The sequence below is a fragment of the Hibiscus syriacus genome, unplaced genomic scaffold, assembly GCF_006381635.1.
Source record: "Hibiscus syriacus cultivar Baekdansim isolate YM2019G1 unplaced genomic scaffold, ASM638163v2 tig00116971_pilon, whole genome shotgun sequence".
In the NCBI taxonomy this organism is placed as follows: domain Eukaryota; kingdom Viridiplantae; phylum Streptophyta; class Magnoliopsida; order Malvales; family Malvaceae; genus Hibiscus; species Hibiscus syriacus.
Genome location: NW_024063495.1, coordinates 1,418,563 through 1,436,899, shown reverse-complemented (window position 1 = coordinate 1,436,899; position 18,337 = coordinate 1,418,563). Strand labels below are relative to the sequence as shown.

The window sequence follows — 18,337 nt, the reverse complement described above, 5'->3', positions numbered from 1 at the left end:
GCTAATTATGCCTATTGGAAAAATAGGATGATGTAATTCATTCAAGCAAGTGACATGGGGGCATGGATGTCGTAGAAGAAGGATACTTCAAGCCTCTCACTCATCCAAGATTATGGAGTGAAGGAGAGACAAAATTGTTCCAGCTCAACTCCAAAGCCATCCATATCATATTTTGTGCTCTTGGACCAGATGAATACGGAAGAGTTTCATCTTGTACAATCGCCAAAGAAATATGAGACAAACTTCAAGTCACTCATGAAGGTACCGATGAGGTAAAGAAATCTAAAATTAGTATTCTAACTCATAGCTATGAAAATTTCAGGATGAAACCAAATGAAGATATCAAAGCTATGACGGATAGATCCTCAACAATTGTCAGTGGTCTCAAATCATATGGAGAGATCATTTCAAATGAAAAGCTTGTGATGAAGTTAGTCTACTCCCTCCCAAAGTCGTGGTAATCAAATAAGGCGGCAATCATCGAGTCTAAGGATCTAACATCCTTAACTCTTGAAGAGCTAATCGGTTCACTCCTCACTCGTGAAATGATGCTTGAAGATGAGGTGGACCTTGATAAGATTGAAGAGACACCAAAGGAGAAGGAGAAGAAGAAAAACATTGGAGTTGCTCTCAAATCCACAAAAAATGAGAGTGATTCGGATGAAGATGACGATGACGAGGAAATGGCATTGTTTGCCAAACGGTTCAGAAAAATGATGAGACCTTACCGAGGAAGAAAATTCAAACGAAATGAAGGCCTCAAAAATGAACCAAAAGAGAAGGACCCGATCATTTTCTATGAATGCAAAAAGATGGGGCATGTCAAATATGATTGCCCACAACTGAAGAGAAAGGGTCAATAAAAAAATAAGCACAAGGCTCATATGGCTACATGGAGCGATGAAGAAGGTTCCGATGAAGAGGAACAAGAAGTAGCAAACTTGTGCTTGATGGCATTCGGGGAAGATTCTAAGGTAACCTCTAACTCATCTGATTTTGATGATTTATCCTATGATGAGTTATTAGAGGAATATAATGGGTTCGCTACGGATTATGAGAAATTGTTTTTAAAATATAAAAATGATGTTTCAAAATTAAAAAATGAAAATAAACTCATATCCAAAACCAACAACGATCTTGAATGTAAAATCAAAGATTTGTAAATCAAACTAGAAGAGTTTGAATAGAAAAATTTGAATTTGCAAAATTTACTTTCAAAGATCAATGATGATCATCAAAAGAAAATTGATGATCTTAAAACTTCTTTTGATAAAGTTGGAACAAAACGTTTTGAAAATGGAGAAAATTCAAAATCCAACTTTGTTAGAAAAAGTTTTAAAAACTATAATCATAGAGGTCCCCAAAGAACCTCTAATGAAAAAATCGTTAGAAGTATATAGGTTCCTAAAGAGCTCATTACTACTAAAGATAAGGATATTCTACACAAATGGATACCTAAGGGGACTAGGATTTTGGAAACTAATAAATATGGACCCAAAAGATTTTGGGTACCAAAAATTAGAAATTAATCTATGTTTGTAGGAAAAGGAGCATTGCTACAAGGCACGGGAAACAAATCCAAATTAATGGTACCTTGATAGTGGATGCTCAAGACACATGACCGGAGACAAAAACCGGTTCATTGAGCTTAACGCCAAAAATGGAGGAGAAATGACTTTTGGTGATGATTCAAAAGGTCACATTGAAGGTATTAGTACTATTAGTAATACCTCTTCCATACAAATAAAGAATGTTTTATATGTGAATGGATTAAAGCATAATCTATTGAGTATTAGTCAATTTTGTGATAAGGGATTCAATGTCATGTTTGATATTAATGGTTGTAAAGTCATTGACATTGCATCTAATCGGATTATGCTTGTTGGTCATAGAATAGGAAACATATACATGGTGCATTTAGATTCTATTGATATGACTAATTTGTGCCTAGTTCCTAAGGATGAACATGATAGTTGGTTATGGCATAGGATACTAGGACATGCTAGTATGAGTGTTTTGCAACGGCTAACTCAAGGTGATTTAGTTCGAGGGTTGCCTAAGATTAAATTTGATAATGATAAAATATGTGATGCTTGTGCTAAAGGAAAACAAAAGTGAGTTTCTTTTAAATCCATTAATGACGTATCAATCTTTTTGGGCCAACTAGGACTACTAGCTTGGGTGGAAAATAATATGCATTTGTCTTGGTAGATGGCTATTCTAGATACACTTGGGTTCTATTCTTAAGTACTATGAAGCATTAGAAAAATTCATCACATTTTCAAAAGTAATCCAAAATGATAAAGGTTACTCTATAACTAGTGTTAGGAGTGATCATGGCACTGAATTTGAAAATCTTGGATTTACTGAGTTTTGTAATTCTAATGGTATTAGTCACAATTTTTCAGCACCTAGAACCCCTCAAAAAAATGGAGTTGTTGAAAGGAAAAATCGAACTTTAGAAGAAATGGCTAGAACCATGCTTTGTGAAAATAATTTGCCAAAATATTTTTGGGCGGAAGCCACAAATACCGCTTGTTATGTTGTAAATCGAGTAATGATTAGGCCTATTTTAAAGAAAACTCCATATGAAATTTTCAAAAATAAAAAGCATAACATTAGCTATTTTCATCCTTTTGGATGTAAATGTTTTGTTTTAAACAACGGTAAAGAAAACCTTGGCAAATTTGATGCTAAAAGTGATGAAGGAAATTTTCTAGGTTATTCCTTAAATTCTAAAGCTTATCGAGTATTTAATAAAAGAACTTTAGTTGTAGAAGAGTCTATACATGTTGTTTTCAATGATAATCCCCTTCCGAGGAAGGATTCTTGTGTGAATGATGATGTAGGTATTATAAATACAAATGAAGTTAGACATGACGTTGAAGAATCATCATCAAATGAAGAAACAAAAGATGAGGTAACTCATGATCCTCTTGAGAATCCAACCATTGAAGAAAGGGAAGTATCTTATCCAAGAGAGTACAACTATGTCAAGGATGGTGAGATTATAGGTGATCCATCCAAAGGGGTAACAACTCGATCTTCTCTTAGAAATATTTGTAATTATGTTGCATTTATTTCATGCGTAGAGCCTAAGATTATTAAAAAAGCATTAAAATATGAACATTGGATTATGGCTATGCAAGAAGAATTAAATCAATTTGAGAGAAGTAAAGTATGGACATTAGTTGAAAGGCCTAGTAATAAATCTACTATAGGTACTAGATGGGTATTTAGGAATAAGCTCGATGAGAGTGGTAATATAGTGAGAAACAAGGCTATACTTGTTGCTCAAGGGTATACTCAAGAAGAGGGCATAGAGTATGATGAAACATACGCTCCCGTAGCTAGGATGGAAGTAATTAGAATGTTATTAGCATTTGCATGTTTTCATGAATTTAAATTATATCAAATGGATGTTAAAAGTGCATTTTTAAATGGTTTTATAAAGGAAGAAGTGTATGTGGAACAACCTCCAGGTTTTGAAGATTCAAAATTTCCGGATCATGTTCTTAAATTGACAAAAGCACTTTATGGTTTAAAACAAGCTCCTAGAGCTTGGTATCAAATATTGTCAAATTTTTTAATTGAAAAAGGTTTTTCAAAAGGGAAGGTTGACACTACATTGTTTTTAAAGCATAAAGGTAAAGATTTATTAGTAGTTCAAATTTATGTTGATGATATAATATTTGGTTCTACTAATGATGTTCTTTGCCAAGAATTTTCTAAGCTAATGCAAAGTGAATTCGAAAGGAGCATGATGGGGGAGCTCTCATTTTTCTTGGGACTCCAAATCAAACAAAGAAAAGATGGCATCTTCATCAATCAAGCTAAGTACGTCAAAGATATGCTCAAAAAGTTTGGATTGGAAAATGGCAAACCTCACAACACTCCAATGAGCTCTTCAACAAAGCTTGACTTAGATGAAGGAGGTAAATGTATAGATATTAAATTATATAGGTCAATGATTGGCTCTTTGCTTTATCTAACTGTAAGTAGACCGGACATTATATTTAGTGTTTGCTTATGTGCTAGATTTCAATCATGTCCTAAGGAATCACATTTACTAGCTGTTAAGAGAATCTTTAGATACCTTAAGGACACTCTTAGTTTAAGACTTTGGTATCCTAGAGACTCTAGCTTTAGCTTTCATGCCTTTTCTGATGCGGATTATGGAGGATGCAAATTAGATAGGAAAAGCACCTCTGGTACTTGCCAATTCCTTGGAAATATGCTAATTTCTTGGTTTTCAAAGAAACAAAATTGTGTTGCATTATCTACCACTGAAGCCGAATACATTTCAGATGGTAGTTGTTGTGCACAAGTTTTATGGATGAAACAACAACTTTTTGATTATGGAATTGAAGTTGGTACCATTCCTATCAAGTGTGACATACTAGTGCTATTTGTCTCACTAAAAATCTCATCCAACACTCTAGAACTAAGCACATTGAAATAAGACATCACTTCATTCGAGAACATGTCACTAAGGAAGATGTAGTTCTAGAATTTGTTGATACTTTGCACCAGAGGATTTCTTTACAAAACCTTTAGACAATGAAAGATTTTGGACACTTAGGAGAGAATTAGGTTTGACCAACCTATCTTCACTTAGTGTTTAAAATAATTTTAGCACTTTTAAGACTAAATGAAAAATGCTAATATTTGATTGCATTCATTGCTATTAGTTAGGGGGAGTTTATGACTCTTGATGAAAAATTAATTTTATGTTCAAATATCGTTTAAAGATTAATTTGATTGTTTGAACATGATTAATTTTCAATATATGAGTTACCAATACCACTAGAGAAAATTAATTTAGTATTTTGTGTGTTTAAAATCGGATTTTAGCATTTTGGTGCAGAGGAAATCGATACCCCCATGAGGGAACCGATTCCCCCTTTAAAGGGGAATCGATACCCCCCTGGGGTTCTGGTTTTATTGGGCAGAACCCTTGGTTTTGGCTCAAAACCTTTCTTTCTCTCATTGTCGCCGTTCTTCCCCTCTACTCTCTCAAATCTCCATTTTTGCCTCAAATCAACGATTTTAATCAGAATTCACCTCAAATATCATCTTCTAAACTTGCTAGCATCATTAAAATCGTGCAAACAACATCAAAATCTACTCAATCTCATCTTTCAAGGTAAATGTTTCTAAAACTATCTATTTCATTGATTTTGAACATAGGACTAGTTTTAATTAGTTCTAAATAGAAATAGTGATCGGGCATTGATTGTTTAGTGATTAGAAACTAGATATTACAACTAATTTCATCAAAAACACAAGAATTTTCCAAAAATTTAGAAATTTTTGAAATAAAAAAAATGTTATTCAAATTATTGTGTTTTAATTAAATTATGTTGTTGTTATGAAAACTATACATATATTGTTTCTCAAAACCGTATTTTTCAAAAGTTTTCAAAAACTTTACCCATTAGGATTGATTTAGAGAACCTTGAAATATTGATGACTCAATTGAGTTTTGGGATTGATTGAATTGCATACATGTGTTTTCTAAATTGCAGGTTATCTATTCTATTTCGATTTCCTAAACCATGTCCAATCCTAAACGTGCTAGGTCATCATCTAGTCGCTCACACCGTCAACCAAATCCACATCCAAATCTCCTCCTATTCCTAATATTCCAATTCCTAATCCTAATCCAGTTGATCCCAATTTAACTATCCAAAATTCATGCTTCAATCATCCCGGTCCCAGAAATCATCATTTTTGGTATTATCAATATTCCGACTCTAAAAAAATTAGAGAAGAACGTATCCCTTCTCGTCAAGCTATGTTAGATATTAATTTTAAATATCTTCCTCTTTTACAAGAGTGGAAATTTGACAAACTCTTTGAACTTGAACCCATTGTCTACCATCAACTTGTTCGTATCTTCTATTCTAATTCCGTTTGTGTTAAAAACCGAACTGAAACCGAAATCATAGGAGTTCGTTCCTACCTCCTAGGATAATTCTTATATATTGACTCGACTTACATAGCCAATGCATTCGGATTAGATAATGATGGTATTTTAAATGAAAAACAAATTTTAGGATCTCGTTATAAAAGAAGGGATAGTGCGAGTGTCTTAGACCTTCATGAATGTTTTCTTCATCTAATGATTTCTTGGTGGTTTCGACCATCCGGAGGTCGTTATTCTACTCTTAGAGCCTTTGATCTTTGGTGGTTACATTGTTTCGAAAACAGTATTAAAATTAACCTTCCTCAGATCATTTTTATTGAAATTGCTGAAACCGTAAATCTTGTTCCTAACAAGAAACTTTGTTTATCTCTAGTTTACGGTTGCATTTTGAGTAATCTATTTTCTAAAACCGGGCTTAGAGTAGGTCTAGATGCCTCATTTCCTCTAAAGAAACAAATTACTCTTCTTTCTTTAACGAGAGCGGGATGGATAAAGGATAAGGAAACCAGTGAATGGGTTCAATCGTCTGAAAATACTCCGGGAGCTAGTTCTTCACGAGCTCAACCAGAAGCTGACGACGATCCCAAGCTTCAACAATTAATGCGAGACATCGATGAAGCCGAAGATGAGCCTGAACAGCTTGAGGAGCAGCCCGAGGAGCAAGCACAACAAACGCATCAAATGCCTCCATATTTTCAATCTTTTATGGAGACATTCAATTTCCGATATGCTACTATGGATTCGCGCTTTACTTCTATAGAGTCCCATTTATCCACAATGGGAGCTCTCCTCCGAGAGAGGCGCACAAACAACGCTTCAATGAATGAACGTATTGATGCACTCTCACATGAGATGGACGCTATGCGAGCTCGTTTTCCTCCTCCCGATCCGGATGTTTAATTCTGTGTTTAGCTTTAGAACTTTGAACTAAAAGATTATTGTTTCAACATTTTGAATATTTTGGATTGTTTGATTTTATGGATTGTTAGACTTTGGATTTGTTTGGATGTTTGAACTTATATATTGTATGGTTACATTTATTCATTATTGCATCATTTACATCATGTTAGATATATGACCAATTTTGCCATGTCACATTAATTATGAATATTGATTATGAAACTAATGGCTAATGTTTCTCTTGCTTATGTTCTTAGCAGCTTAAACTATATATATGTGGCTAATTGATTTGAAAACCTTGTTTAAATTCTTTTATAATGTCTTTTTGATTTAACAAAAAGGGGGAGAAGTATTAAAGTGTTTTTAAAGGGGAAAAGTGTTAAAGTGTTTTTAAATGGGAGAAGTGTTAAAGTAAGGGGGAGGGGGAGTAATTTCAAAACTTGATTTCAAAATCTTAAAATTACTAAAATATTTGGTTATATCAAAAAGGGGGAGATTGTTGAAAACATTTTGATATTTCGATATAACAAATTAAGTTAAATGAATTTTAAGATTTTCCAAAAAGATTTTTTTATGTATATTCGATATAATTATTCGAATATCAAAATATTACTCCAAATTTGTCAAATGTCATTTTTTAATCCTTACTCAAGTGTAAAATTAAGTTTTAATCTTAAAACAATTTCAAAATAATTTTACAAAGTATTTCGAACCATTTCAAAGCCAAAAATTCCAGATTGCTCAGAGGGAACCGATTCCCCCTCAAGGGGGTACCGATTCCCCCTGAATGGTTTGGCTCCGTGAATTCCAGTATGCTCGGAGGGAACCGATTCCCCCCAAGGGGGTACCGATTCCCCCCTGTGTAACAGTCGAAATATTTGAATTTTACACTTAGGGAACCGATTCCCCTTAAGGGGTACCGTTCCCCCCACACTCCAAACTATTTTATTAATTGATTTCACACTAAAACGGCTATATTATCTTCATTAATGATCCCCCAACGTTCAAAAGTGATTCAAGGTGTATTTAAGTAAGCTTAGAAGCCATTGATCAATAACAAGAAACATCAAGCAACTAGAATCAAGAGAGAATCAAAGAGAAAGCCTATTTTTCATTCAATATTCATTTTGCTTTCAAGAACACTTATTGTGCTCAATTGTATTCATTCTTGAGTGTTCTTTTCTTTGTTCTAGAATTGTGCAAACAATCTACCTTGTGAGAATTTCCTTGTAAGTTTGCAAATTTGTATTGTTCTCTTTGGGAGAGAGTGTTCTCAAGAATTTGGGGTATAATTCTTGAGGGTTTGTAAGGTTACTCTTTGTCCTCAAAACAAAGGCAAATTAGTGAATTTGTGGAAAATCCTTAGTGTGGATAGCTAAGGTAGTAGACGTAGACTTTGGTTGAGAAAGTCGAACCACTCTAAATTGCTGTGCAATTTCTTTCAATTTTCTGCAAAAGCTTCCACCAAAATTTTTATTGCCAATTCACCCCCTCTTGGCCGATTTTGTCAATCAATTAACTCAACATAAGTGTTAGATTTGGATTTAGAACATATTGAAAATTAAGTCTAATTTTTGGATTTCATGTAGAGAATATGATTTTGAAGTTTAAAATGTGATAAATGAGTATAAATGAGTTTAATCATATGTATGTGAGTTAAGAACATGAAAGGGGATGAAATATGAAGTGTTTAAGTAGAATTGGAGTGATTTTTGGGCTTAGATGTGAATTCTGGGCTATGGTGTATCGATACACATTCAATATGTACCGATACATCAAGAGTAAAATGCAGAAAATATTCAAAGTGTACCGATACATAGGAAGTGTATCGATACACCCCTTGTAACGAAAAACATCGAATGTAATTTGTGTATCGATACATAGGTAGTGTATCGATACACACGTTAAGGGATGTACCGATACACTATAGAGTGTACCGATACCTACCTTAAATAAAGATGAAATTAGCCTTTCTTTTAGTTTATGAAATGAAAATTAGAGTATGTCAAGTGGAATACTAATATGTATCAATGTATGATTATGTAGACATCAAGTGTAAGAAAGTTCCGGATCGAGCACCGAGTTAAGATTTGATCGAACGAAAGGAAATCATAAAAGTGGATTTGGAACTTAGTGAGGCCAAGGTAAGTGTATATTAGTTATTATATGATGATGAATGGAAATAAGAGTTGTGATAAGTCTATTTCCTATAGCAGAATGTATGAGTTCATAGATATAAGTATGTGGTTATTATAATTTATATGTGTGCATTAGTATAGGTGTTGATATGCTATGTGTATGTTACATGATTTGTGTGTAAATATATGTTAGTGTGATAAGTCATGGGAAATAGTACAAATTATCTATATAATTATATAAGAATATGAAATAAGTTATGTGATAAGGACATAAGGAATGAAAGGAACATGTGACATAAGATATAAGCTAAAGAACCATTTGATAGTTATGAAAACATAAAATAACCAAGTATAAGTTATATTATATGATATTGATAAGACACACAAGATTATATGTCTATATGATAACATGAGAAAGTGAACTAAGTTTAATGATATTATGTGAATATAAGTAAATAAAACATAAACTATATGAAACGATATGAGCCATATGTGGGAAATATATGTGAACAAGATATGATATATGCTTATGTGAAACCATGCAAAGTGACATAAGCTATGTGAAATATGATACAAAGTTATGTGATTATATGATCACAAGAGATAAGAAACATGTGAAAGTGAACTATATGATTATATGAATATGTGAAATGATATAATGCTAATGCCCATGTTATGTGTAAGGAGAGCTAGAGGTATAGTTGGCATGCCAAGATATAATATATGCTTATGTGAAACCATGCAAAGTGACATAAGCTATGTGAAATATGATACAAAGTTATGTGATTATATGATCACAAGAGATAAGAAACATGTGAAAGTGAACTATATGATTATATGAATATATGAAATGATATAATGCTAATGCCCATGTTATGTGTAAGGAGACCTAGAGGTATAGTTGGCATGCCAAGAGTCGAGGGTTACATATATTATTCGGGACATATGAACAGTTACCTATATTCTTTAGAACATATGGATAGTGGTCCTTTAGGACATATAAGAGGTCCTTCGGGACATATACATAGGTCATTCGGGACAAATTTCACATGCCCCTAGTGGGACCCTATACGAGATGTGGTGACAACATATGTGCACAACCTCTATGTACTCACATATCTATAGTTCTCACATATGTACATGGGCTAACAAAGAGATAATAATAAATATATTACATGTAATGTATATGCTTTTGTGATATAAATTGTATTATATGCTTTATATGATGATGTGTGTATTGCTTGATTAAATAAGTCATATGTTGATTAAAAAGGTTAGGTATAAAAGGACATGATTATAAGGTATAAATGAAAATAATATGTGATATGTATATGTGTACATTACATTATGTATATAATGTTATATTGTTTTGTGTGGCATCATGAGATGATATATTCATACAGGTTTAAATAGATATAGTTTCTTTTATAAGTTTAATGCCTCACTAAGTCATAGACTTTGTGTGTGAGTGTTTCACACGTAGGTTCTGGAATGCAAGAAGAGAAACGAAGAAGAGCAAGACAGGTCAGATTTTCCTTACCACAAATCATATCAGAAAAGAAATGATTAGTATGCATTTGGTTTAATGTATATAGTTGCCATGTAATTAAGAGATTTGAATAGTTTACGCTCTGATATGTTTTGTAAATTAATTATTTTTAATAAATTTGAAATTCTTCATACTTTTGTAAAAGTGATTGTTTGAAAAGTCAATGTGACACCTCAGACTCGGATCCGGGTCGAATACGGGTTAGGGGTGTTACAGTATCAGATCACACTAATTCGATCAAGCAATGCTTTCCACGCCCATTCTATAAATCGTTGTTCTTGAAAATATTCAAATAACATATAAAAGATATGATGAAAATAAATGCAATTTGAAACGTAAAATATCTACGACAAATAAAGATAATAAGATTTACTTAATATAATAAATATATATATATATAATATGTAAAATATATTCATATATAAAGGACTAAAATAAAAACAAATGAACATTACAAATTAAAATACAAACAATAAAAATAAACATATATGATGATTTCAGGGACCAAAATAGTACTAACAAAAACTTGAAGGATCTAACAGCAATTATGAACAAACCAGAGCCATAATCGAACATTTTAAACAAACATATGTACCAAAAACGAAAATAACCCTTAAATAATGTTAAGGGCTAAAATAACTCAACCATAAACATGAAAGGAAAAATAACAATTAAGCCTAAATACAACAATATGCAAAGCAGTGACTAAATTGAAATAATTGCAAATATCTTGACCAAAGTCAAACATTAACAAGAATGACATAATATATAAGAACATGACTAAAACACAAATATTGAAATATAAGTGCTCGAAACAAAATAAGGTAAAACTTCATTAAATGGTTGAAAAGTAAGATTACAAAGTTAGAGAGACCTACATTGTGATTTACCCCCAAAAAATGAAAAACACGGGTGAGATTACAAAGTAACAAGAACCAAACCGGATATTAACCCATGCGCTAAAAACATGCTGAACCCTCTTTAAAACGACATCACATTGCTAGCCAAATATAAGACCAAATAATAGGCCAAAATTCGACCAAACATTCTATTTGTTTCATTTCTTCTTTAGCCTAGGGGAGAGGTGAGAAAATTCTCTCAACTCTCTCCTCCCCCTTCTTGGTACTCCCCGTCGAACAAAGCAAACTAAAGCCCCGACCACCGTAAATAGGTGGCCACGGGGTTAAAACACTCGATGAGAGCCTCTCAAAACCCAACCCCTTACAACCGAGCCCCTAAATTCGACCCCTCAAGCAACGAAAATCAAAGCCTAACCTTAAAGGTATGATTTTTACCTACATTTGTGGCTTTAAAGGCTCCGGTGAAGCTATCAAAGGACAGATCTTGCTAAGGGTAAACCTTTCTTCTATGTTTTTTCTTTTTTGTTTGTTTTGTTTTGTTTTTTAGAATCTGGTCTCTCCCTATATGATTTTTTTTCTGTTTTTCTACCCTGGTTTTTTCTTCTTCGTTTCTTTTCTCTCTCTCTGAATCCCCTCTGAATCTCCCTTTGTTTGTTGCTTCCTCTGCTTTTATCTACTTGCATGTGTGATTGACAAAATATGATTTGCTTTGAATTTGTTTTCATTTTTTATTGGGATTTTTTCTTTGAGTTGATCTTTGATTGATTTGGTGTAGGTTCGATCATTATTGATGAAGATGACGGCTCGAGATCTTTCGGCAGTGGCTCACGCAACTGGGGTGATGGTCGATGAAACGCACGCGCCGGTCTGGGGAGCTGAAGAGTTTGACGGTGGTGGCTGTTGATATTTAGGGTTTAAAAACCCTAACCCTTGGGTGATCTGGACCATTGATTTGGGTCCAGATCCAACGGTTGGTGTTGGTGCGACTTGGGCTAATGGGTGAAAACCCTAGTGGGTTGAGTGTTGGGTCTGGACCGGGTCAGATCTTGGGCCTCGGGTCTGAGCTCCAGTTGGGTTCTAGTGGGTTGGGTTGCTGTTGTAATTTGGGCTTCAAATTGAGCCTGCAAAAAAAATGTAAAATGTAAGAGATATTATTATTAATAATAATAACAATAAAGTAAAATCTGGATAAAAACGGGTGTCTACATGGTCTATATATACTAAACGAAACTCAGTCGACTTGACAAAATGTTGAATCCCAGTCCCCGAGTCATCAACAACCATGGCTATCGAGGCAACTTTCATTCTAAGCTCAATCGAATTGAGAATTCTTCTTCTTCTTTTTTGTTATAACAATCACCAATTTAAATATCAGTACGTTATAAGCGCAATGACTGTAATAATATTTGTTATGTTTGTCATTGTAATAAACGTTGCGACTGCAACCGTAACTTAAATCTTTAATATTGAAAAAGAATGATTGATATTGGTTTTTTTCTTTCCAAAATACAAACAATAGGCTTGGTTTAACAATCCCTCTGCCGCCCAACCATAAACACTTGATAATATTATTGGTAAATCCAAGAAATCTATCAACATCAAATTTAGTGATATACGACCGTATTTATATACTCTGTTTGGCTACAAATAATTATGATTATTCTAGGCCTGACATCATTCAACACTGAATTTCAATACATAAACCTCTTGTAAGACTGAAAGGAGGATTGAACTTTTTAGATTCATCTTCTTCTTCATTCTTCTTTCCTCAACAAAATATCTCGTGCATTCTTTTAAAAAAGAATATCAATTACAACTCACCATTTAAATTAAAATGAGTGAACCGTCTATGATCGTAACGACCACAGGCTTCCCATCAACCATAATAATATGTTGCTTAGTTTTCTATGTATGCTTTGCCTAATTTCCTTATCTTTTGTTCTATTTGAGTGGATTTTGAGGTATGTGATGGGAATTAGAAAGCATGTTCCTTATTTCTTTAATGGGGAAAGGGATTCCAATCTGGTTATTGTTTGCAATAACCTTGAGTTATCTTGAATATTCATTTTCTCTATGTATTTGTCTGACGTATGTCTTATTTGTATTCGGACATGTGTACACAGAAATATACTCATATCGGGCATATATCTATATCCAACACTAATACGTAGGTCCTGTTATTATGTGTAATAATAATACATAGGACCTTCGTTTGAAAAGTCATACTCTGTCGTATATGTAGGATTTGCTTGATTTATGCCCAGAGAAAGTTGCTAACTATGAGGAGAAGCTGAGGAACTTTTACACCGAGCACATGCATGCCGACGAAGAGATATCTACTGCTTGGAAGGCAGCGGATATTTCGATGTTAGGGACAAGGATGACCGATGGATTCGGATTTGGATCCGAGCAGGCAACCATATAGTACTGCCTCCTGGAATCTACCAGAGGTTCACTCTCGATACTAGCAACTATGTCAAGGTAAGAATCTCATTGTTTAGAATGCAGGGAACTCGATATATAATCGAATTACGTATGCCTCGCACCTGTATTCGATTGAATTTATGTGTTTACAGTGTGCAGTTGATGAGGTTGTTTGTGGGAGAACCGGTTTGGACAGCATATAACCGGCCGCAGGAGGATCACCCTGCAGCCTGCAGGGAAAGAGTACACTAAAAATTGGAGTGAGAGAGTTGGGGCTTCTTACCACTTGTAGTTATGCTGTTATGTCTCTGCATATATAACTTGATAAAACTTAATGTAGCTGTATATCAAACACTGAACTCCATCTAGTAATATGTTCCAGTACACTGAAATTAGTGCATTTTATGATAATAGTTTGTAGGGCAATCTACTCAATATTATTGAACTTTAGCTTGTTTTCTATAGCTTTTATCGCTGAATTTTAAATTGTTTCTATTTTAATATTGAAATTTGCTATTGCTTTAATTTTAATAATGAATTTTATTTTAGTTACAATGTGAGTATTAGTTTACGTATCAATTTGATCCTTATAGAAAGTCTTTGCTCTTTTGATAGTCATTGGTGGTGTCGTCAATCGTCATTCGCTATAAGATCAGTATTAAAACGTTTTTATTTCACTTACCCTTCTTCCCAAACTGATTTTCTATCAAACCCACTCAAAATAAAAAAAAGATGCATTTAAAAGGTTCATTATTCTAATGATCCAATACATTTAAAAGGTTCATTATTCTAATGATCCAATACATTTAAAAGGTTCATTATTCTAATGATCCAATCTTCTCCTATAGTTATAAGATGAAATTAGTTTTAAGGTACGTTGTTAATTTCAAAAGAAAAGATCTCATTCATATTTTAAATCAAACGGTCCAAGACCTTAAATCCAAGAAAGTCTTATAACCTCATAACGATATATTTTTTTTAATTTTGTAAATTTTAAAGAGATATTTGAAAAGTCTAAACAGATAAAATGATAGAGGACCGTGAGACAAGTTCATCAAGACACCAAAGAATGACTAAAGTAGAAAAAAAAGTCTAACTTCGATGAATAAAAAGATGAGGTGAAATAAATAAAAATGGCTTCTAAATCAACACCAAACTTAATTATGATTAAAGTAGAAAAGAAGTAATAGGTTATTACTAAAATACACCCTAAAAAATAATAGAATCATAACAAGTTTCACACTAGCTAGAGTTGAGAGAACAATTTAAAACCTGAACAAGTTTTTATGAACCTTCAATACAAGTCTGCATGTCAAAGAAATTCTGCCCTCAGTTCTATTCACAACCTTGGTATCTTCACTTCTAATCACTTCAGCATCTCTCGAGGCTGACCTCGACAAAGCTTCATTTTCATTTACAACCTGAAAACAGAACCGCGAGAATACGAATACTTGGCTATAAATATTTGTTTATGGATACATCTGAGAAAATTATTAGAGACAAAAGTTTACTTTCACCTTAACCAGTTGATGTACCACGTTATCTTCGATACCATGCAAGTAATCTGTAGTCATAATAATAGAACAAGTAAAAAGACAAATCCCATATACAATCAACCTAAAGCAGCCTATGACATTTAACTTTCCTGAATATGCATCATCCTTGAAGATCAATAAACTGCGGGGCATCAACAGGACAGAAAAGGGTTGATGTTTTTCTGCCCCATTATCATCCGTTGATGTTCTTCTGCATGAATCTAATCTTGAATGAGGAGTGAAGTCCATAACAACAGGTGATCCTAGAGACAGAATTGCCACGACAGGATAATAAGCTGGTCCATCCTGGTGTGGCTGTAAGACAGATAATTTCAGTACAAAAAATCGATATCGACCAGAAAGATATTTTCCTTTCTAATCCCATAATAAAATATGTTACCAAGAAACTGACACAGCACTATGATACTCATTTACTACCAACGAAAAATGAGATATCCAAGAATAAAACAAGAAAAAAGTTGATGCAAACCATTATTCCTTGGTTTGGAAGGTATTCATTGATAAGAACATGGTTGATTGCAGAAGGAAAAAGTCCTGATTCTTCACGTATTCTTTCTGTAATCTTAGATAGCCAAGGTGGCACTACAAAGAACAATCCACAAGGGAGGCATGTGGTTAAACTAGACACAAAGAATAAAAAAGACGATCATGTATGTAATAACAACAGAAACCACTAGACTGAAAGCCTATCCGAAAAGGGGAAAACGAAAAAGCAGAAAACCATGATCTGGGGTTTAGAATGGGAGTAAAAGGGTGCAAATAATCTCACTTACAATCTTGTGTCAGAAGACCCTTTTCATGAACAACACCGCCTTTCAATTTCAATAAAATAGAACACATTCAATCAGAAGAAGAAACAAAGATTCTAAAAATGAATTATGCTACAAGTATTTCAACAAACCCAAATTCTGTAGTCTTCTATTCTTCAAAGATTTCCACTTTGAAACAGGTGCTTGGTAAATCTATATGTGTCAATAGAAAATGGGATCAACAAATTTAGGTTTGGAACAATCTTAAAGAGAAAAGAGAGAAAGTAAAAATCATAAATACATTATTTAGGAGCTGAGCTTGCTCGGAATCCGTGATGAAATCGGGGATGTAAAATAATGTTGGCAAGTCCCCAACAATGAAGTTATTCAAATTTTCTTTTCTCTCCATTCCCCTGCAATAGCCATTGCTAGGAGTTAAAATAACATCCGGAAATCAGCCAAAAGCAAAACTAACACAAAGCAGAAACCGGGGGTTTAAATAGCGGATATGACCGCAATTGCGATAAACATGACCACAACCGCAATTAAACTGTCTGGAAGAAACCTCTTAGGCTGATCGGATCGGATTGTAATCGGTTAGTGTTTTTGGTTACAGATTCCAGTGAAAACTGGTGCAAACTCACAAAGCAAGAAACGAATCCAAGTTCCAGATAAATAAGTGCCAAACTCAGAATTAAAAACAGAATTCCAATAGCATAATATAAGTGGTTAAACAATGCTATTGCTATTACATGATTATTACTAATTCAAAGAAAATCACGATGAAAAAAATAAAGTTACGATCTCATTCAATTTTGCTTACTTCACCGTTCAAAATAATAAAAACAATGTAAATAAATACGAACAAAGAAGGAATTAGATGTACAGAATACCAACGCTATCACACGAGGGGGGGGGGAAATAACAGCGAAGAAAAGAGGATGAGGAATAAAAGTGCAAAAAACCTGACTAATTCAAGGGTGAGAGAAACGGCGGGCGATGAGAGAAATGAAAACGGCGGGCGGCGAGGCGGGCGATGAGAGAAACGAAAACGGCGGTCGGCGACTGGGGATGAGAGAAACGGCGATGCTGAGGCAGTGATATTTCTATACTTTTGCTTTAATTGAAGGGTTAATAGAGCATTTGAAACATCTGTTTGACTTCAATGTTTAATGTGGTACTGAAAGTTTTTTTTTTTTTAATTTGATACTTGAGTTTGGTTTAATATTTAGTTTGATACGAAAGTTTTTTTTTTCCAATTTGATACTTGAAGTTTTCTCTTTGTTCTAATTATATACCTTAGCTGGTTTCAATGCTCGATTTGATACCTGAGTTTTCTTTTTAACTTAAATAAAAACGTGTGACTTTTATTTTGATATAATAAAGAGGTACTTTTTAATTTATTTTATACCATTTTTCTATTAATTTTATGTATTTTGATATTTTTTAATAAATATCACTCAAATTAAATAGATATACGACTATTAAGTTAATGATTAAGTTGATTTCATTAATTAATTATATATCAATTTAATTAAAAATATATTAAAATATTATTTCTTTTAAATAATTTCAACTTAATCGGCGTTGTTGATTTGAAAGAGGCCTCGTTCAGGATAGATGTGTTTAATTTTTTTTGATCTAATTGATCCGATCTTCCTTTAAAATTTTAAATATCCTATATGTTTTTAAATTTTTGAATAATTTTGGTTAGATATCTCAAAAAAATTGGATAATTAAATCAGATATGGATCGTTAAATTCTAATTTCAATTTATCTAAAAATTTGAATATCTAAAAAATTAAATATGAAATTTTTATAAAATTTGTGACTTGGTATATCATACTTTGTCCTTATAACACATTTTTTTTCTCTATCCAAGTGATACATATTTAGGGCTTTGCCTTGTGATTTCTGAGTCGATTCAACTTCGACTGAAGTAAAAGTGGAAATTCATAAAATTATTTGTCTATATATGGAATATATATAATCGAGTTTACGAGTAAATAAATATATATATAATAGAGGTATAAAATATGTCATAAAAACACATATATAAAATTTAAATATGAAATTTTATCAAATTAAATTTATACTCGGATCTAAATATTTGAATATCTAATTTAAAAAATCAGATATCTAATTTTTTTAATAAAACAGAAATCATAATTTTAATATTTTAAATTTTTTTAATCAGATACAAGTCACAATTTTAATGATGTAATTTTTTAA

General features: G+C 33.0%; 1 protein-coding gene and 1 pseudogene across 1 annotated transcript; one reads left to right on the top strand and one right to left on the bottom strand.

Moving 5' to 3' along the window:
• The first annotated feature begins 13,344 nt into the window (after positions 1–13,344).
• On the top strand, positions 13,345–14,092 carry LOC120192102 (annotated as a pseudogene).
• Positions 14,093–15,011: 919 nt separating this feature from the next.
• LOC120191686 (alpha-ketoglutarate-dependent dioxygenase alkB homolog 6-like) lies at positions 15,012–17,258 on the bottom strand. Its single transcript, XM_039194600.1, has 8 exons — positions 17,071–17,258; positions 16,407–16,518; positions 16,258–16,318; positions 16,130–16,168; positions 15,826–15,938; positions 15,446–15,650; positions 15,318–15,364; positions 15,012–15,221 (listed from the first exon to the last, which is right to left on the bottom strand). Exons 2-8 carry the CDS (start codon positions 16,512–16,514, stop codon positions 15,066–15,068), a joined length of 729 nt encoding a protein of 242 aa, XP_039050531.1. The 5' UTR covers positions 16,515–16,518; positions 17,071–17,258; the 3' UTR covers positions 15,012–15,065.
• Positions 17,259–18,337: the final 1,079 nt, after the last annotated feature.